The sequence below is a fragment of the Typha latifolia genome, chromosome 4 (assembly GCF_019914945.1).
Source record: "Typha latifolia isolate L0001 chromosome 4, TyphaL0001v2, whole genome shotgun sequence".
NCBI classification, from domain to species: domain Eukaryota; kingdom Viridiplantae; phylum Streptophyta; class Magnoliopsida; order Poales; family Typhaceae; genus Typha; species Typha latifolia.
Window position 1 is genome coordinate 15408228 of NC_133089.1, and position 23160 is coordinate 15431387.

Consider the following 23160-nt stretch of genomic DNA (forward strand, 5'->3'; position numbering starts at 1 on the left):
CCTCTTCCGCCGAGTCGGGATCACAAAATTCAACGGACTACTTTTCTCGTCGCCACCTCTCCATCGACGTCTCGATCTCCTCCTCCTCCTCCGGCTCCTCCGCGATGCAATCACCCACAATTCTCTACCATTCATACCCCAGAATTACGACTCCTTCCTTCCGATTTAGACGTCCCTCTCCTTTCCCAAGAAGTCCCAGAAAGAGAGGAGCATGCAAACCCTCGCTTGGTCCTGTTGTCTCTCTCGCACTGAAAGATTTACGAGTCGCGGCAGTAGGAAACAAGTCTTCTCCTCCATCCTTGGACCCGGAACCCCAAGACCCAGGTCTTGGGTTTCTCTTCTAATTTACTTTTTTTTTTCCTTCTCTTTGTTTCTTTGCTTCCTCTGAGGCATTTCTTTCTTGGGATTCTTTGAAGATTTGGATGAGGATCGATATGACAATAAGAAAGAAGAAGGGGGGGTCGGCCTTGGTTGGTTGCCGGTTTTTCCTCATGTGCTCACGGCATCGATGGCTAATTTCCTTTTTGGGTATCACATTGGGTGAGTCTTGATCTCAAGTTTTGAATCTTTGGGAAATTTTGAATCACGTCGGGTATGATGTCTCGTTTCTTTCAACAGCTTATCTTTTATTATTTCTATTATTTTGAATCTTGGCAAATCTTGATGCTTTATTTGACTTCAGGGTGATGAACGGTCCTATTGAAGCTGTCGCAGGAGAGCTTGGTTTTGAAGGAAATTCTTTTCTTGAAGGTCTCGTGGTTAGCATATTTATTGTTGGTGCATTTTTTGGAAGCTTAAGCTCCGCGTCTCTCATTGATAAATTTGGTTGTCAACGCACGCTACAAATTGATACAATACCATTGGTTCTTGGGGCACTTTTGAGGTTCTTTATCCTCTAATATCATTCTAATTGTAGAATGTCTGTAAAGTGTTGGTAAGCATAGCATTATTTTTCCTGATAGATACTGACTATCAGATTAGATTACAGTGCACAAGCACATTCATTGGATGAAATGCTTTGGGGACGATTTCTTGTTGGCCTTGGGATTGGCGTAAATACTGTACTTGTTCCACTGTATATTTCTGAGGTAATGTTGCAAACAAAAGAATGAATCTGGATAGGCGTCCTATTTTTAATTATTTGATATCATGGAAACCAGACATTCTTCATTCTCTGTTTGTTAGTTACATGTCATACGGACCTTCACCTATAAAGTTTGCATTTTCCTTTTTGCATTCTTATGCTGGTGTACATGTTGATCTCTCTGTTGTATGTGCAATATAGCTCTACTTTACTTTTCTCCGATTACGTCAAATTCCCTGAGAGAAGTTTTTCTATTCTTATAAGCACATTACTTTATTAGTATCTCAACATATTTTTACAACCACATAGTATCTCAATATTGGTATACCTGACAAACTGGTGAACTGATGTGTGAAAAGAATATTATTCTTATTCTCATTCTTATTATTATTTATTCTACTGTTAAAGCACAATTTGTAGGTCATATTAGTTATCTCTGATTGTAATTTTGTTAGACGATCCCGGTAGGAAAGTTTGCAGATAACATCTAAACTTATTTCAATAAGATGTTATGAGTATGTCAGACTGTCATACAAAAAGAGATAAAATTGTGATAGATAAATTTCACATTATCAAACAGCAGTTTGAGATATGGAGAAACAGAATCTTGTATTGCTGATCTACCTTTAGCGGACACCATATTTGTTTCAGTACTCAATCTTTTTTACTTTACAATTGTTGCTTATATATAGTGTTGTTGTTCATACTTGACAGTCAGTTTGGTCCTTGATTTGATCATTCAAGGTTACAAGGCCCTTGCATACTAATTGACCAAATGATTAATCCAATTTGTGACTGTTTCTAATGAAATGAAAGGTAGTGAACCAAATAACCGAAAGGACATGGAGGGGCAGAGGTTTTCTCTGAAATAATGTTCTGTTATTTACATATTAGCAAATCAGTTTCTACATTTCCATTATAGGATAGTAAGGCAACTTTTTAAGTAGTCTCCTCTATCATTGCTATAACTTCTTGTATCCTGACATATAAGAAATTTGTTTGGGTTCCTTACAATTTCACAACTAGACGCTTCAAGATGTTACACATTCTTTTAATGTACTCTTGGCTCTTTATTTATTGTGAACATATTATGTAGGTTTCTCCGACAAAGTATAGAGGTTCTTTGGGAACTCTTTGTCAAATTGGAACTTGCTTAGGGATAATTGCATCACTTTCCTTGGGGATTCCTTCTGACAGTGATCCGCATTGGTGAGGCACTTTTCTCATATTTCTATTTGTTAATGTGCTAATCATTACTTAAAATTCATATGCTGCTATCGATCCAAAAAGTATGTAAACAAATTTATAGTTTAATATCATTTGTAAATGTTTTGAGTATGATTGTAATGAGATTTGTTCCACTATTGACTAGTTCTATATGCTTCACAAACTCGCATCTATAGATTGAAGCTTCTTTTTTTTACATTCATGTATTGAGACTTTAGAGGGCACAATAAGTAGTGTAATTCTAATTAATGCAGATCAGTGCTTAACTTTAGGCCTTGTTCACATATGGAATAGGGTTGAAATAGGAATAACAATTTATTTTAGGAATAACAATTCCTATGCTTCACAAACTCGCATCTATAGATTGAAGCTTCTTTTTTTTACATTCTTGTATTGAGATTTTAGAGGGCACAATAAGTAGTGTAATTCTAATTAATGCAGATCAGTGCTTAACTTTAGGCCTTGTTCACATGTGGATTAGGGTTGAAATAGGAATAACAATTTATTTTAGGAATAACAATTCCTATGCTTCACAAACTCGCATCTATAGATTGAAGCTTCTTTTTTTAACATTCATGTATTGAGACTTTAGAGGGCACAATAAGTAGTGTAATTCTAATTAATGCAGATCAGTGCTTAACTTTAGGCCTTGTTCACATATGGAATAGGGTTGAAATAGGAATAACAATTTATTTTAGGAATAACAATTCCTATGCTTCACAAACTCGCATCTATAGATTGAAGCTTCTTTTTTTTACATTCTTGTATTGAGATTTTAGAGGGCACAATAAGTAGTGTAATTCTAATTAATGCAGATCAGTGCTTAACTTTAGGCCTTGTTCACATGTGGATTAGGGTTGAAATAGGAATAACAATTTATTTTAGGAATAACAATTCCTATGCTTCACAAACTCGCATCTATAGATTGAAGCTTCTTTTTTTAACATTCATGTATTGAGACTTTAGAGGGCACAATAAGTAGTGTAATTCTAATTAATGCAGATCAATGCTTAACTTTAGGCCTTGTTCACATGTGGATTAGGGTTGAAATAGGAATAACAATTCATATTTGTTATTACTAAAATGAGGGATTTATTTTAGGAATAACTTCCTATGTTCACTTATATTCTGGAATAAGATTATAATAATTACTTTTGATGTAATATAAAGTGAAGAAAAAGATAGAAAATATATTTTATTTTTTATATAATTATGATAAATACTTTTTGGTTTGAGATATCAAGGGTAAATTGGTAATTAAATTATTGTGTGGTATAAAATGTAATTTTGATGAATAATATTTATATTGTGGAATATGACTAATATAATATTTAACTGTTATTCTAGAATAGGAGGTTGTATTACAAAATAAGAAAAAAGTTATTCCTAAGTGAATGGAGGCTTAAAATTTTATGCATTCCACCACTTTAACTGAAGCATACTTCCTATTTCACACTACCATGTGTCTTATATGCTTTACTCTATTTTCTTAACCCAACTAATAAAGCTTGTGAATTGTTGGAAGTAACACATTAAGCATTTTGCCGATGTTTTTTGTTGTAATTTTGAAGCTATACATCTTTTTGTATATGATCATGATTTGAACTTGTACTGGTAAAGATTTTAGGTATTGCTGACAACTGTACTTATTGTATATCTTGAATATATTTAGCAGTGGACATTAATATGTATGCTGTAGGTGGAGAACAATGCTCTTGATTGCATGTGTTCCTGGTGTTATTATTATGTTTGGCATGCAATTTGCTGTCGAGAGTCCTCGTTGGCTTTGCAAGGTATCTTATCAATCTAATATAATTTCTTTTTTTAAACTTTTTTATGTCTTTATTAAACAATTTTACATTGTGTAGGTAGGAAGATTTGATGATGCTAGAAGAACTATAGAAAGACTTTGGGGTACATCAGAAGTTGAGAAATCCATTGAAGAAATTGAATTTGTTGTTAAAAATGATGGCGCAAAGACTAGCTGGTCAGAAATTTTTGTGGAGCCACACAATAGAGGTTTTGCATTTAAATTCGAGCATTATTTGCCCTTTGTTTTGTTTTTTCTTGTTGGCAAGGCTTACTTTATATGATCAATTTCTTAGCCCGACATCTTTGTAGACCTTGTTAAGTGTTTCAGATATATCTTTGTTGACCTAGTTAAGGTGTCATTCAGAATATGTATTTTGTTGTTCTGTTATAAGTTTTGGTGTTAGATAAGTTTTTTTGTTTGTTTATTAAAGCCTTCACATCTAAAAGTTGCTTTACTATGAAAAGATTTCCTGTATCCTTTTTGTTTGGGGATAATTGTGATGCACAACAATGGTTGTGTCGAGCCACCATCGGCATGTGCTGATCGATACAGGGCATGTCAACCGGCACGCACCCGCGTGCCACTAGCACGTATTTGAGATATTTTAATAAAAAAATTAGGATATTTAAAAATATTTTTGGGTCTTCAGCACATCAATATTTGGTTTTTGCTTTGATATATGTATTAAAACTTACATTACATTCTTACATTATACATAATATGATTGAATACATTCATTGAGACTAATATTAATAATTGAACACTCCATAATATAATGGAACATTAATATTAATCGATAATAGTTCAATAATTAAAACTAATATCTAGTTGAACATAGAATGATGAGGAGGATCAAAGACTTTATTTGCCGACACAAGAATAGCACGAGAATGTTGTGTTCAATACTGTCAATAATCTTCAATCATATTGAGGATGATAGCTTTATTTGTTGGCACAACAATAATACTAAAATTAATTAATAATAATTGATGAAAATAGGAAAAAAATAAAAAAATGGGCTCGATATCGGCACGGGTTGGCATTTGCTTGGTGCCATGCACACCCTTGCTAGGTGCCATGCCACCACTGGCACACCACCGGCACGACCATTGTTGGTGATGCATATAAAGCTATTTATTGAAATATCAGTTTATAGACTTGTTAGTATAAGTTGAATCCCAATTTATAAAGCTATTTTTTGGTGCTGCCCAAGTCAATGTCCATAATTTGATGATAATTTAAGACTTGTTAAGGATCGTGTTCTCTTTTGGCTTACAAAAATTAAGAACAATAGAAGAAGTACTAGACAGCTCTCTGTATTCACCAGGCGCATGGCTTGAGCAATGTGGCAATGGTGAATCTTTGTAGAACCTCCTTCACTCCATTCATCCAATGTGCTTCAATTTCTTGGATAAGATCTTGTCGATGGCTTTAGCAATGTGACAATCACTAATACCAATTCAATTTCATCAAGAGAGACTTCAAATTAGTTGATGATAAATCAGATTTGCATCCAAAGTGCTCTTAATACTAGATTTAAGCAACACATTCACCTATAAGAAAATAGCAGTACACGGGTCAAATGATAGCCCACTATGATTTGTTAACAAGAAGCATCAAGCGCGCTTGCCACGAAAGCGACTCCGAAGGAAACGATGGCAAGGAAGCACATGGGGAAGTGGAGGGAGTTAGGGGCGAGGAAGGAAACAATGTCGCCCTTGGAGATGGAGTGGTGGGAGGAGACGATGGTGGCACAAAGAAGATGATAGAGCAGAGAAAGAGGAAGGAGGGTGATATGACTGGGATTGGACTTAGTTATCTCGAGCTGCGTCTCTTTTGTTTTTTAAAGAATAATTTTTTTTTCTAACTATCGTGTTTGAACGCTCCGTTCGAACGCATGCATATGTTTGCAAATATAGATAACGTATTTAGTGCGTTCGATGTTGCGTTCGAACGCCCACGTTCGAACACCTGCATATGTTTGCAAATACAGATAATGTATTTAACGCGTTCCAATGCGCTTGACCGCGATCGGCGAAACTACACTGTTTTTAGGGCTTTCTTTTGACTGTTTTGCTTATTACGTTAGCTTCTAAATATGTGGAAGACAATCTTATGATCATTATTGAATGAATTGAGTTTTTTCCCCAAAATCTTCTTCTTTCCTTCTCTCTCGTTCTCTCCTACCACGGCTATGCCGCCTCTAACCTTCTCGACTGGCTTACCCCCTAGACCTTTAGGGAAGTCCCACTTCTTCCTCTTCTTCTAATTCTCCTTTCCAGCCAAATCTTCCTCATTAAAATCGTGTTCACAACAGTGGTATCAGAGCCATTGGTTCTCGGACCCCATGACCACCATAAGAGCAATGGCTAATGGACGCACAACCATGGAGGTACCCACGGAGATTGAGCCTACCACGCCCTCGACGTTGACGAGTAGAACGGATGCAAGCACGAGCGCGACTCCGATTGGTTCAACGCCTACTGTGGATCCAACCTTGGTCTCTCTCTTCCAACAAATGATGGATCTACAACGAATACAGCAGGAGGAGATGAGAGGTATGAGGGAGGAGTCGTGGAACCTTGTAGCCACCGTGTGCATTCTAGAAATTCCAGCGCTGGCAAATCCAGCTGCGACGATGTTGCCTCAACCGAGAGCTAGGTCAGCCCTTGTCCAAAAGGAACCTTTACTGCCACCACCTATTGGCCTTAGAGGATCTTACCAAGCCCCCTACGATCTACCAAGAGGCGCGGAAGGGGCACGCACGTCCAGATCTGAATCCCAACCGCACTGAGGTAGCCCTGGGTTGGACGAATCAGGATGACCTCGGTTTGCGCCATGAGAGAGATGATCGGAGGCATCGAGAGCACGATGTACCGATCCTACATCCTCTTGCCATTGGACCTGAACTCTGTATGATATAGGGCACGACAATCCTATGCGCGGAAGAACAGCGAGACTCGAGTTACCTAAGTTTTAAGAAGGTAATCCTTTGGATTGGATTTTTCGTGCTAAACAATTTTTTAAGTATCAAGGGACAACTCGCCAAAGTGTTATTGGCGAGCTTCCATTTGGAGAGCGCGGCATTATATTGGTATCAATTCGTGAGCGTCCACCAGGTGTTTGATGGATGGCCGACATTTGTAAACGCCCTATCTAGGCGCTTTGGAACCGCAGGCTTTGAGGATTACAACGCCACATTATCAAAGCTTGTCCAAAAGATGTCGGTTGCTGCCTACCAAGAGGAATTTGAGCGAATCAGTAGTCAGTACTGATCTTAATGGCCGCAAGAAATTTTGATCAACACTTTTATTTCTGGGTTGCACGAGGAGGTCCGGGCTGATGTAATTTCTCTATGACCTAGGACCTTGAGCGAAGACGCAACTAGGATGGATCAGAAGCATCAAGCCTTGAGGAATGCTACCAAGCTTGGCTGGAACGACAGATTTATGCCACGGGCGACCGGGGTGATTAGCGTTCCGAGTGCGGCCGTGAGAGCACCAGCGGCCACAACATGGCTGAGGGCCGCTCTAAGGCTTGTACCAGGAGTCCGAGGAGGTGGAGCACCTCTCAAGGAATTTACTCTTACACCTGCACAGGTGGAAGAGCGATGAGCTAAGGGGTTATGTTTCAGGTGCGACGAGAGGTTTACTTCGGGCTATCGTTGTGCCAAGGCAACGGGCAGCGTTATGTTGATCAATGGGCATGAAGAGGACATGGAGGAGGTTGCTGGTGATGACTTGGTGGCTAAGGAGACCGGGGAGGAGGTACTAGTTGAGATCTCCATGCACTCATATTTAGGCATGAGCACCCTGAAGACCCTACGAGTGGTCGGGCTAGTCAAGAAACAATGCGTGCGTCTCCTCACCGACACAGGAAGCACGCATAATTTCTTGGAAGAGTGACTCGTGCGGAGGATCAGACTCGAGGTGGAACCCACTGTCTGCTTCGAGGTGACTATCGACGACGGCACCAAACTCTAGGCTGACAGCATATGCCGGAGTGTCTCCATTCGGGTGCAAGGCCACAACTTCATCGTGGACTTGTATCCATTGGCTTTTCAAGGAGCGGATATGGTCTTAGGTATCCAGTAGCTGCAGAGCCTTGGCCTAGTGACTTTTGACTTCTCACAGATGCGACTCAGTTTTCGGCAAGACGGACGGGTCGTACAACTTGACGGGGTTTGGACGCAGCCGAGCCCCTCTTCAGCCAGTTATTGGAGCTCCCCGAGTTGGTGAGCCATCATACTTCCTCCAGATTGCATAAACCTAACCTGAGGTCCTTTCTAGCTCAGGTACATATGATGATTTGGAGCTTGTGTTGACTGACTTTGCTGCCTTATTTGAGGTTCCACGAGGACTACCACTCATGAGACACGCCGACCACAGGATTGAGATCATTCCAAAGGTGGAAGGACGGGAGTTGGCATTTTTGCGTAGACTATTGTGCGCTGAACACTATCACTATCACGAATCAGTACCCGATATCAGTCATACAGGAGCTACTAGACGAGTTGACAGGAGCATCATATTTTAGCAAGCTCAACCTCTGTGCCGGCTATTATAAGATTTATGTGCGAGCGAAGGACGTCCATAAAATGGCATTTTGGACTCACGACGAACATTACGAGTTTCGAGTAATGTGGTTTGGGTTGACGAACGCACTGGTAATTTTCTAGGGGCTGATAAATGATATATTCCGTCCACTCCTTAGACGGTATGTGTTAGTATTTTTTGATGATATCTTGGTGTATAGTAGGACCTGGGAGGAGCACTTAGTTCACTTGTGCTCGGTGTTGGGGCTGTTGGAAGATCACTCCCTAAAGGTGAAGAAAAACAAATGCCTTTGGGGAGAGCGTCGAGTAGAGTACCTCGGCCACATTATCTCAGCAGAAGGCGTGGCAGCTGACCCAAGCAAGGTATCATGTATGCTTGGGCGGCCGCAACCGGCGATAGTTCGTGAGCTACGGGGGTTCCTTGGCCTGACAGTGTACTATATAGATTTATGGCAGGCTATTGGAAGATTGCGGCACCTCTCACTTTATTGCTGAAGGGTGCCTTCTAGTGGACCAAGGAAGCGACGAAAGCATTTGAGGAGATGAAGATTGCCATGGCGACCGTACCGGTGTTAGCGCTACCCGATTTTTCAAAGCCATTTGTGATCGAATGCGACGTATCCGGATTGGGTATTGGGGCTGTTCTTATGCAGTCTGGGAGGCATATTGCTTATCTCAGTAAGGCCTTATCAGGGAGGTCGCAGCATCTTTCTACATACGAGTGAGAGATCTTTACTCTCCTACACGCGATGACCAAGTGGAGACCATATTTGATCGGACGATGATTTGTGATCCAAACGGACAAGCGGAGTTTATCATTTTTCATGGGACAGCGGGTTCACACTCTGGCGCAGTAAAGGTGGGTTACCAAACTATTAAGATACGACTATGAGTTGTAGTACAAGAAAGGGACGGAAAACAAGGCGGCGGACGCGCTCTCACGACAGCCTATGCCTGCTGAGTTGGAGGCTTATTCAGCACCCATATTTTTCTTTCTTGCTAATTTGAGGACTGCAGACACCACGGATCCAGAGGTGTCCAGGTTGATACACGAGTTGGGAAGCGACCCTATGAGCCACCCTGAGCTCGAGAGCAGAGGAGGACTGTTGCTAGATCGCGGGCTCATTCGGGTACCTGCGGAGACGACTCATGGATTTCTTCCATTCCACACTGAAGACGGGACATGAGGGCCTCTTGAGGACTTACAAGAGGCTCTCGTAGAGTTGTACATGGACTGGAATAAAGGAGCTGAAGAGATTCATGCATGATTGCGATATTTGTCAGCGGGCAAGTGCCGATTCCTTGAGGCCGACGAGACTACTACAACCTTTGCCCATTCTAGAGCGCATTTGAGAGGATCTCTCCATGGACTTCATTTAGGGGCTACCGCCAGTAGGGGGGATTCTATCATCTTTGTCGTGGTAGATAGAGTGAGTAAGTATGCTCACTTCTCAGTCTTAAAGCACCCATATTCGGCGAAGGCAGTTGCGGAGGTGTTCATGGACGACGTGGCCAAGCTTCATGGCATGCCGCGTTCGATCATGTTCGACCGTGATAGAGTCTTCTTCAGCGACTTCTGGATGGAGTATTTCACACTTCATGGGATCCGATTAGACCTTAGTTAGGCCTACCACCCTCAGACGGATGGCCAAACCGAGGTGATTAATTGAGGTATTGAGCAGTATTTGCGGTGCTTCATCGAAGAGTGGCCGAAAAGACGGCGCGATTACTTTCCCTAAGCAGAGTGGTCATACAACACTGCATTTCACACTAGCATAGAGATGACACCTTTTGAGGCAGTGTATGATAGACTCCCACTTTCCCTACAGACATATGACCCAGAGGCGATAGCGGTGCGAACGGAGGTTGATCTGGAGTTGGTCTATTGAGACGCAACATTACGAAGGCCTAGGATTGGCAGCGGCACAAAATCACATGAAGCAAATCTACGACTGTCGACGCCGCGAGTTGTGCGTGTTCAGCCCTATCGGTTGGTGACACTGAGACCGATGCACAACAAAAAGCTAGCATATCGCTATTTTGGGCCTTCCGTGTATTGGAGCGAGTTGGCCTCGTCGCGTATAGGTTGGAGCTTCCGAAGGGGTCACGGGTGCATCCTGTATTCCATGTCCTTGCTGCGAGCTCGAGTAGGCTTTGACTAGATAGTGGGTTTGGATATACCAGAGCCGATTGAAGAGATGAGAGTTTTGGAGCTTCGTGTGTTGGCTAGGCATAGGAGATGGCGAGGAAGACGACTAGAGATAGAGATCCTGGTGAAGTGGCTAGGTAGGCCGTCCGACGAGTCTACATGGGAGCTCGAGTGGGACATCATTGATCGCTTCCCTAATTTCACACTTTGTGGATAAGGTGGTGAAAGCATGGTGGATTGATATGACTGGGATTGAATCTAGTTATCTCGAGTTGAGTCTCTTTTATTTTTTAAAGAATAATTTTTTTTTCTTCTAACTATCGCATTTGAACGCAGGAAAATCGCGTTCGAACGCCCCGTTTGATTGCTTGCATACGTTCGCAAATACAGAAAACATATTTAGTGTGTTCAATGTCGTGTTCGAATGCCTGCGTACATTTGCAAATACAAAGAACGCATTTAGCATGTTCAAACGCGATCAGCGAAACTGCACTATTTCTAAGGATTTTTTTGACTGTTTTGCTAAGTTAGTCTCTAAATATGTGGAAGACAACCTTATAATCATTATTGAATGAATTAAGTTTCTTCCTCAAATCTTCTTCTCTCCTCTCTCGTTCTCTCTTACCACCGCTACGCCGCCTTTAACCTTCTCGACTGGCTTACCCTCTGGACCCTTAGGGAAGGCCGACTTCCTCTTCTTTTAATTCTCCCTTCCAGCCAAATCTTTCCTATTGAAACCGAGTTCACAACAGAGGGGGACTCACCAAAGTCAACATCGGCGAGGACGAGGCGATTGGGATAGGACACACGGCCGAAGAAAAAGAAGACCTGGAGCTTTGGTGGCGGTTGAGTGAGGTCTGTTGAATGAATGGCTCAGTTAGGGATTAGAGAGTTTTAATTGTTTATATATAAATGGGTAAACGGATATCCGATATTCGAATCTGAATCCGACTAAATTATATAAAACTGTATCAGAGTCCAGATCTAGTTTCTTTTCTAAATCTCTATCTGTATCTGAATTAAAATTTGGGACGGGTAACAAATTTGCACCCGTATCGGGTCTGATCCGAATACGGTTTGAGGTCGGGTCAAACTAATGTGACCCGTTTTCACCCCTACCGACATGTGTCCGTGTCTGACACAGACACCTGCTCCTGGGAGAGGTGTCTGTACTTCATAGGTGGCAAGTCATGCTTCCCCCTGGATACTTGTGCCTATCATTGTTCCAGAGTAGCTATAGCCTATAAAAACCTTTTGCTCTGTCCTTGTCATCTCGTGTGACACAAGTATGTCTGTAGGACATAAATAAGGGCTTAGGCTAGGTGAAGGTTGTACTGTATAGTGTGTAATTAGACGTCACCATAACGAATAGTTGTTAGACCTTCGTTGATGGAATTGCCTACTAGAAAGGTAACATAGATTTATATATTTTGGTTTACTTAGCCTGGTGTTGCGACTTTTATCCAACTTGATGTAGGGTGAGGATGTCCAGTTGTCTTTTTGAGTATGATAAACTCTTTTTATGCTTAGTTTTAGAAAAGTAAGTTGATTTTCCTTTACTATATTGTTTAGGTTTTCTATTTTCATTTTGTTGGCATCATCACTTGTAAGCTATGCTACTCTTCTCTCTCTCTCTCTCTCTCTCTCTCGCCCCCCTTAGCATAAAAAAATGAAGAATTTATGATTAGTTACAGTTGTGCTGATATCAATCTTGGTAGAGTTTCATTTCAATATCTGTTTTCCTTCTCTTATAGCTCACCTTTTATTTTGTTTGGTTGGAATCTATAGCCTAAGAATGAGAAATGTTGAAGATCTGATACTGTTATATGATTCCAGTTGCTTTTATTGGGGGATCTCTTTTCTTTCTACAGCAATTTGCTGGAATAAACGGGGTTCTTTACTTCTCGTCCTTAACCTTTCAAGATGTTGGAATTGCTAGTGGCGCTTTGGCTAGCTTATTTGTTGGGATCACAAATTTAGGAGGTTGAAAAATACTATGATACTCGTTGTAAGTTTTTTCTTAATGTGTTTGGAAGGAACATCATGGTTTCTTTGGTTTGTAGGAGCATTAGTTGCCTCATACCTGATGGATAAGCAAGGAAGAAAGAGGCTTTTGATTGGAAGCTACCTGGGAATGGTGCGCATATGCTGTTATAACTATCTTGTTCCTTTTGTTTGTATTTTGACTATTTTCTCTTCATCCTTTATAGTAGAGCGTTAAACTGTCATATGGTTTCTACTGAATCATTTAATGAACAGTCCATATTTAAATAGTGTATGCAGAAGCTAACATGGAGTTATAAGGTTTGTTGGAAATATCCTGGGCAGTATTTTCAGATGTCTTGTCCTTAAAACAATATTGACACTGTGCCTACCTAAAACTAAATGTTTTAGGCTTTAGCAAATAATATAGTCCTGTAAATCATACAGTGTCAGTACCCCAGGTAATGCAAGTAATCTGTTTTAGTTGATGCAACTTTAATTTTCTTTTGTGTCATATTCAAATGACTATGATTTATGTGTGGTTATTTGACTTGTCTAGAGAGGACAAAGAAAGGATGCTATATAACTTCTAGCTTGTCTCATAATTTAGAGTTAGCTTAAATATTGTGGGTCAACTAATCAAATTTCTAAATCATCAAACTAATCTCTTTTATTCCGACCTTGAAGAGGAAAGACCCTCCCAAAACTGTACAAAATTTACTAAAACATTTCACCAAGCACCTAAATTTATACTGAAGATATAAGGATTTATAACACCTCCTACTGCTAACACAAACTAGTTTGCCATATTTCTATACCAATATCTTGGCGGTCATATGAGAGCTGGGATGTTTGCCATATTTTTATAAGCAATAGTTTATGCACAGAAGACTTATATTTTTATTACTAAGGGTTTTGAAAAGATTTTTAGAGATGGTAAATTTCTGTGGATACCTTCTGTAGTCTCCTTTATTGGCGGTCATATGAGAGCTGGGGTGTTTGCCATATGCTGCTCAATTTTGGCTCTTAAATGTGTTTCAAAATCCCATCTTTAGACTAATTTACTATATTATATCTCATTATCTTTTATCTTATCTTTGACTTATCATGCTGATGTTAAGTTGTAAGTACATCTAATAAGGATATGACTGTATATACTATATAGTATATATGTGGTTGTAGATCTAGTATTCATATTTAGGGATTGTCTTTTACGGAGCAAAAAACACTATCGGTAGAGCAAGCACAAGTCATTTTAATTAAATGGCAATTATACTGTTATCTTATCCCTGTAGGATCCTTCACTTTAACATCTCTTTCTAGGGTTACTGTTGTCTTTTAAAATTGCTTTAATAGCCTGATTTTTATTCTGTAAAGCTAACCATTACCCTTAATATTTTCTCTTCTGAGTTTTAATGTTAAACTCTCCATTTTGGAACAGGCCTGCTCGATGTTTCTTATTGTGTGCGCCATTAGTTTTCCCCTAGATGAAGGGTCTAGCCATAGTCTATCAATAATTGGGACTCTCACGTGAGTAATTCTTTTTGCGCGGTGTATGCTTGTTGCATAGAGCTATGCTTTATGGAAATTTAATAGATGATGGCACGTTTCATCATAGAATAAGGCTTTTGAAGAGATAACCTGTTCCTTCTGTTATGTCTTTGTGCTGGATACAATCATGAGGCTCTGTATGAACTTTAAACAAGGGAAGATTCTAAAAAAGAACCTGTTACTTTAAAAGTGAATGTTCCTTTTTGGCTGAGCATACTTTTAAAAATTAGAATTGTCAATATGCATATTAATACCTACTAGAATCATAGGATAACATTGTTTGTATTTCTCTTTTCAGTTCTAGGTGTTCCCTTTTATTTTGAACTCCTTTATTTTTAGCTACCTTTGGAAAATTAGCTATGCTCCATATTCGTAAGTTTTAGTAGATATAATTGGCTGTGATGTAGCTTGGAGTAAGAAGCATGTTGATTGTTGATTTGAGTTGTTTACTCATAGTCCTCCCTATTTACATACGGTAAAGTTGAATTACTGGAAGTTCTTTGTCTAAGAAAATTTATACTGATATCTTGGTTTTGGTTCTCTGTGAGGGCTATCTTAGAATAATTTTTGTGAGGTATTCTTGGCTACCTCATATACCTCAACCAAGAATAAGGCTCTGGGAGCCTCATATAGTAGTGGAGGCTTCCTTCATCTTCACATGCTGAGTTGTTGCTCTTCCAAGATGCTTTAAGAATCAGTCTTGGTTGAGGTTATATGGGGTGAGGCAAGTATATAACATACAGGTGTTTGTGTTGTTATGCTGTATGCTGATTCAAATGAAACACTCTATTTAGATATTTTACCGTTCATTTGTCTTGTGGTTATGTTTGGCACTGCAATATGTGACCCTGAAAATTCCAGGACTTGGACCTGTTAAGTACTTTCTATCCTTATGTTTTCTCATTTTGTTTTCTTGCAGGGAGCTAATGTTTTCTCATTTCGACATGGCAGGTATATTTTTACATTTGCGATAGGTGCTGGACCGGTCACAGGTATTATTATACCCGAGCTGAGCAGTGCCCTAACACGCCCAAAGATTATGGGCTTTAGCTTCGCCGTACACTGGGTATGTATGCATGTATCTGTTCTTAAATCTAATGCACTTTCTATCCTTATGCTATCTTCAGAATGGTAATATTTGTGCATATTTTTCAAATGCTTGCGTAGAATTTTCTATCTTTCTAAACAAATACAATTTATAAGTACAATGCAGTTCAAGTAGTCTGCAAATTTTTGTTCATTTATTAATGTGTTAAACAAATGAATGGCAGCTATTTGTACTGATGTAGTGATGTATGTGTTCTTTCTCGTATAGATGCATGAATGCACAAAATCCTCCTTTCATTCTTCTCCTTTATCATCCCACTTATTCTTCACTATTTTCTTTGATAATTTTCTCAGAAGAATGATGCAGCTGTTGCAGTTTAAACTTAAGTTTAGATGTTGTGGAGCAAAGGATTCATACAAGCCAGACCATTCTTTTGAATTGTAATTATAAAAGTTGAGTTGAATGGCAGAAAAGGATCCATACAATTATACTGTTTTTCTGGTAATAAATATTAAATATATACATATTCAGAAAATATCAAGCGACATCAACTCAAACTACCTCTCTTGACTGTAGGGAACTCCTTGTGCTGGCCAAATAGTTACTTTAATCTTTTACTCTTAAATCTCGATAATCCATGTGAATCACCAAAGACATCCCACTTCTCCTATATATAATATATATATATATATATAACTTCTCCTATAAATGTAGGTTGGCAGTTTTGACTAATGAGGTGGGATTAGGTGACACCAATTCATTTGTCTGTGTTTTATTATCTCTTAAGTCTTAATTGATTATTTCCTAATGAAGATGCCAAAAAGTTGCACCTGAAAAGTAATAAAAAATAAATAAATTACGATGTTTTGTATATTTTAGCTTTCACAGATTAAGAAAGGATTTGAATAATTATTGAAATTTTCATGTTGTAGAAAAGAATCACAGACCAAACAACACTAGTTCATTTTGTAGAACGGCTAATAGATAGCTCATTCATTATCACCTATTAGCGACAGTTAATGTTAATATCAAGGTTCCCAGTATCGGGATCGGGATCGGTATCGGCTGTCCAGAAAAACGATACGTATCGGCCGTATCGGCCGTATCGGCCGTTCGTATCGGATCGGACTATTTTTTAATTATATAAAATTCTAAATATTATTTAAAAATGCAGAAAAATTTAGAAAAATGACAAAAAATAAGAAAACAAAAATTACTCACATATGAAGTCTAAAAACTTAAAAAAATGTATTAACTTACTCAAAATTTAAAACTTTGTTGAATACCGAATTTGGTTCTCGTAAATTTCTATAGTCTTCATCATCATAATCACCATAAGTTTGTAAATATTGATGTGCGGGACCCGATGCTCCAAAAAGTGATTCCATCATACTAGTCATATTGTATGGATCTTGTTGTGTGACTTGCGTTTGAGGAGGATAATAACCAGCATTTGGATCTTGTTGTGTGACTTGCGTTTGAAGAGGATAATAACCAGCATTTGGATCTTGTGCCTGAGAATACTGAGGATACTGAGGACAATAACTAGCATATGAATCTTGTGATGGCTCCAAACAATAAATACTCGATGTACCATAATCATAGGAACCAAAATACATCTCATGACGACGTCGCTGATATGCATATATATCCTCAGTTTCTTTGTCTTCACTCCTTATGCCTCCTTGACTTTCCTCAACAAATTTAAATGGAACGATCTCACCACCATATGTATCATCAGGACTATGACTCGTACCGGCCCGCCCCGTCGTGATCTCTCTCCCAATATTTCATCTAATCATGGGTTATCTCTGTCATCTAATAACTCGTCCTCCATTTCTCGATCCATGGAGTCAGGGGGTCTTCTTCATCAAAAACATGATTTAAATCAATCGGTTGTTCATTTTTCTCGTCTTTCTTCTTAAATTTCTCTCCCTCAATCTCATATTATAATGACAAAAATTAACTTATCCAATCTTTCCATTGTCGGTCGGTTGCGTGTTTTTGTGTGGATTAAGGAAAAAGTAGTCCAATTTCTTTCACCTTTGTGATGAAGACACGGTTTGACTTAAAATCTTCTTTGCTATTGGCGTCAAATTTGGTGCCTCCTCCCATCTATAAATAGACCACCATTCAAATTTGAGTGTTATGAGATATAGGCAAAGTAACTTTAGCGATCTTGAAATTGCCCGGCTCAATCTATATCTCTCCATCCGAAATCGAAATATATTATTAGCTTATTGATTATATTGAAAGTTAAAACTTGAAACAAATAATAATAAAATTATTTAATTGAATCATAACTCACTTCTTTATCGCACAGGATTTGTTTATGAATATCGGGCTCAAGCTTGCCGATTACCTTTCTAACCCCAACAAGACTTCACTATCATTATTGACATTTTTAGAGAATTGAAATCTTGGATTAAGAAAATACCCTGTAGAAATTTAAAATTTGTAAATTGTAAGCATTCAAATTTTTAAATATTCATAAATAAAAGTAAATTAAAACTTAGAACTTAAAAGCATACTTACCAGCAGCGTGTATATCTCTATGTAGTTGTTTGTTCCATCTAGAATCAATCATCTTCCACCACTTCCTATAACTTTGGCCCACATTTTTTTTTATTGATTCTTTAGCTATGTCCATTGCCTCATATAAGAAACCCATCTCAGACTTGTCATCACTGTCTACAAGTCTTAATACTTTGACAAGAGGCTCAAATACTGCGGTGGCAATTGTAATATTATTCCAAAATGTATTTCCAAGAGCCATATTTTTCAAAGTTTCACCTAAAGATTTATCTTTAGGTTTCATATTCTTAATTTTCATAGACCACTCCTGTGATGTAAACATCCGCATAATATCATCCTTGTAGCGCATGATGCTCTCCAAGGCTAAAAAGTGAGTGGCAAATCTAGTGACGCCGGGTCTGATGATCTCCCTACCACCAGTCATCTGCCTGAGTAAATTAAGAACCCACCCATGGTTATATATAAAATTTGTTAACCTCTGACCTTCACATATGACCATGTCAATTTCAGGCTCTTTTGCAATATCCTCTAACATCAGATCAATACAATGTGCAGCACATGGCGTCCAATATAAATGAGGTCTTTTAATCATCAGTAAATTTCCAGCAGCTTTATAATTTGCCCCATTATCAGTAACCATTTGGACTACTCTTTTTTCACCAATTTCTTGTACCACCTCATCCATCAACTGACAAATATAATCTGCATTTTTGAAATGAGCGTAGCATCTCTGAGACTTCAAAAATATTGTCCCCATGCCAGAGTACACTAAGAAATTAATTATATTTCTTCTGTTTTGTGTACTCCACCCATCACACATCAGTGTACAACCAAATTCATCCCAATACCGTTTAAATGTCTCAATATAAGTATGAAGTTCATCTACCTCTGAGTCAAGATATTTAGTAGCAATATCATTTGAACTAGGAGGAGGAACACCAGCCCCTGCGATTGTATAGCATCCACCGTAGTGTGATAGTAAGGGCTATCGGCTACATTGAAAGGAATATGGTTGTAGAAGAAAAATTTAGAGATAGCTTTACCAATGTGTTTCTTTGCATTTTTAATTCCTTTGAGAGTTTGTCTTGATTGAAGTCGTATACGGCCGGCCTTTTTTTTTGAAGATATGTATCCATTGGTCCAATATTTTCGGACTCTCTTTGTAACACCGGGAGTCCTATGGGTAGAACTACGCCCCCATATTCTCTCTCCTCGTATATTAACTGATCTAGATCTCTGAAAATTACCACCAGTGCTTTTTCTCATCTCTTCCTCTTCTCTATGCATATTTCTGCTCTCTTTCATTGCCCTCCTCATTCTCCTCACTTTGCTCACTGCTATCATCATCAATGTGTACAGGATTATGCATCAATTCTTCACGAATCATTGACTCTCTTTGTTGTGCAGATTGTTTATCCTTCTTTTTACCAATTAAATGAGCCAACATCTGCTTTCTAACTTCCAAAGACACTTGAGTGCAAGCTGCTACATTTCCTTGTCTTCCAGCTAAATGTTCTTTCAAACGGCTGACACCACCACTCATTTCCTTTCCACACCAGTTGCATTTAACGCGTCTTTTATCTTGCCCAATAGTGCTGCAATGTTGCCACCCAATGTCGGTATCATATGACTTCTCTTTCGGAGCCATTGATATTTTAGCTCTGCAACTAAAAAACATAAATTAAAATTAAAATAAAATATAGTCTCTACTCTCTCTTGCAGCGGCGAAATAGAAGTCTCTTTGCCGACTCACACGGCGGCGAAGATGCCGCACTTGCCGCAACAAGTCTTCTTTGCGGCAAGCATTCTTTGCGGCGGCAAGTGCGGCAGGCAATGATTACTGGCTGCTGCAAAGAAGACTCGCTTTGCAGCTGCGGCGGCGGCACTGCTGCGGGTGCGGACAATGAAAAAAAAAAAAAAAAACTGAAAAAAAAAACTTAGAAGGTCGCCGGAGATCGAGGTCGTCGGATAACGTCGCCGGAGGTCGAGATCACCGGAGAGATGGAGATCTACTCACTATTCGAGTCACTTAGGTGAGAAAGAGAGTAAGAGATCCGTGAGAAAGAGAGAAAGAAAGAAAAGAGAGAAAGAAAGAAAAGAGAGAAAGAGAGGAAAGAGAGGAAAAGAGAGAAAGAGAGAGAGAAAAGGGAGAGAGGCAGGTGGGGGGGTGGGGACATCAATTATTGATGTCCCCCGGGTCGGATCCGACCCGTTCCCACTCGTTTCGGTCGGGATCGGCCGAAACGGCCGAAACCGCAGCCGATCGGGATCGGCTAGGGCCGATCCCGATCCGTTTGGGCCGATCCCACTCGGGATCGGCCGAAACTGGGAACCTTGGTTAATATGATGTCATTACAATTTAACATGTTTGATATAACCAAAAGCCTATTAGAAAATATAATTATCTTGGGCTCTTGTCTTCACTATATGTCGGGGTATTTTTCTCAACTATTTAGGGTTGTTGGCTTGGAAAAGGATGAAGGAGAGTTTGTATGAGAAAGTTTGTGGAAAAGAAAGGTTAAGAAAAGTTATAGCTTCAGCTTTTGTTGCAGTGAAGAGCTAATTTAAAGCTAATTATTTTATATACTAATAAAAATCTCACTTTTTGAAGTCTTGTGAGACAAGGCAAAATATCCCATCTCTATTGGGATTGAGAATTTAAAATCTTAATATAGTACAAGCCAACTATTTTATAGTTTACAAATAATACAAGTCCATTATTTTATAACTTAAAATGAAGAGTGATGCCTCTATAAGGGGCAACCTAACTTCTCAATGAGGGGCCACTACATGATGACCTAAGTGTACTGTATAAAGGTTACAAATTTTAGGGAGAGCCATGGCCCCTTTGGCTCTTGCTGGCTCTTCTCTAATTGTGGGAACTCTTTAGCATCTTGCTAAAGCGAACTAATGGATCTCTATTGGGATTGGGATATCTATGTTACCATTTTGATGTAAAACCATCTCTCACCTCTTATGGTGCAAGAAAAGCTTTTAAAATGTATATGAATTTTTTTTTCCACAACATAGTTTCAGTCTTTGTAATGCAGAAGCTGAATCCTTGCAAGCTTATTTGGATACATGCTTATGCAGCCTGTTAATCAATTATAACATTAGCATTGACATGCAATTAACTTCAGATTTGGTGATGATTTACAATTTTCAATACATTGAATTACCAATTGAACTTGTTATTACAAATAAGACTGAGGATGAGGATAAGTGCATTGAATCGGACTCTTCACACTATCACTCAACTTCCATGATACTCACCAATTTGTCTTTCCTGATGACAGATTTGCAATTTTTTGGTGGGGTTATTTTTCTTAGAATTGGTAGACAAGTTTGGAGTTGGAGCAGTCTATGCAACATTTGGTGGGTTTTCCCTGTCCTCAGCAGTTTTTGCCATGTACTTTATTGTTGAAACAAAAGGGCGTTCTCTTGAGGAAATAGAAATGTCACTAAACTCCAGTTTCCCCACTGAAAGTAAGTAAGAACAGCCCAAGGTGTTTACAAAGCTGATCACAATATCAGAGCCAGCTACAGAAGAGATTTTTTAGCGAAAGATTTAGCAGTTCCAAATGAGCAAAGCACAAATTACATGATGTAAATGTGGTTTACTTGTAACTTACTCCAGAGTCATGGATATATGGGTTATGCAGAATGGGCTCCATGGTTTGCACCTGTCGGTTCCATATATTTGTGAAGAACAGCACCGGGCATCCAGGTTCTTAATGAGCTAGGAGCCATATTGAAGTTCTTTTACGGTTTTACCACATCTGATCAGCTTTATTGAACCATCTGGAATTCTTATGTACATAAGCTACATTATGAAATGTTAGTTTTTTTGGCTGAAGTAAAAGCCAGCGTTTTTGCAAATTTAATATGCCTAGTATAGGATCCGTATACTATGTTAAAGAATCAGTCACTACTTAGCATTTAGAGACACTATATCGAGGCAGGTTTACATGCAACAGACACCACAACTGGCTACACAACCACAAAGTCCTCTCCCTTGATATTGGCCAACACCAGCTAACATGTGCCCCAGTTTGCCCATTGAGCATGAGAGGTCTGAATTGCAGATGAGATGGTAATTTCCAGTTAATGCTTCTACTTTGGTGGGACGAAACCAGATTGAACCTGACATGCAGGATCCAAGATGGCAAAAAAATTTGTTAAAGATTGGCTGAAGGATGGTAAATTTTGAACCTTAAAATGTTGCCTGCAATCTAAGGAATCTTATATAACCCTTTTTTGTTCTTCTCTACTGTAGTTCTTTTCATTTTCTTTTTTCCTTCCATCACTGTAGTTTAATGAGTTATCAGTGTATTAATGCCTCAATCTTTACAGTTTATATCTTGAGTTTTTGTCACTTATAGTTTTGAGTCTTTTGACAAGCTTGTTATTTGCTTTAGTTGATGAGTGTTACCTCATGTAACTTTGGTAGTGCAATCTATGATATACTTTTGTCTTATATTGAGGCTTCTCACATCTCATGTCTGTTTGATTCTTTGTGTTGAATGCAATTGGACAGATATGCTATATCTATATCCACTCAATTCAGGAAGATATTTAAGTTTTTCTGGATAGAGAGGCTCATTATGCATTCATTTCGTTAAGGTCATTATGTAATGCCAGCTTTCCTACTGAGGGGAAAAGGATCTTGCTCAAATCTTGACACTTCGAGTTTGAACATCTTTTTGGAAAAATCCTTTTATTGTGTTATTTCCAACAAAGGGTCAGCAGCATATCTTAACTTTTGCTGCATGGTTTCTTTATGTATATCTTCATGCAGACTTGCCAAAGCTTTGCTACTTGGTTATCTAAAAGTTCAGCTAGGATTTGTTTAGAAGAAGGGAAATTGAGAAACATGTCGATCTGCAAGGGAAACTGCATCATCAGCAGAGGTAATCTTTTGGATCTCCCTTACTAATTTAGCACTCCTTTCCAGAAATAATACGTGAAAGAGGCATTCTTCTGGTAATTTAATCAACAGTCAGACCTCTCTGACGGGTTAACATCAATCATAACAAGAAATCTCTGCCACCATTTACTAAGCTAAGCTTACTTTTGTTCCTTTGGTTTGCAACTCTGAATACGTCCTGATTTCTTTGATTGCAAACTAATTTTGATTTCAGAAGACTAGAGACAAGCAATCATAGGAGATGCTTTGCAAAGAAATGTTATCTGATGTAAAATTTGTTCTTTATAA

The 23160-nt window shown here is 38.9% G+C and overlaps 1 protein-coding gene across 1 annotated transcript; it reads left to right on the forward strand.

The window, feature by feature from the left end:
- Positions 1–2: 2 nt before the first annotated feature.
- On the forward strand, positions 3–22320 carry LOC140786985 (probable plastidic glucose transporter 1). Its single transcript, XM_073135710.1, has 12 exons — positions 3–324; positions 417–540; positions 683–883; positions 989–1088; positions 2181–2293; positions 4011–4104; positions 4180–4330; positions 12665–12811; positions 12892–12965; positions 14253–14341; positions 15314–15428; positions 21242–22320. The coding sequence occupies exons 1-12, from the start codon at positions 105–107 to the stop codon at positions 21437–21439; spliced, it is 1626 nt and encodes a 541-aa protein (XP_072991811.1). The 5' UTR covers positions 3–104; the 3' UTR covers positions 21440–22320.
- Positions 22321–23160: the final 840 nt, after the last annotated feature.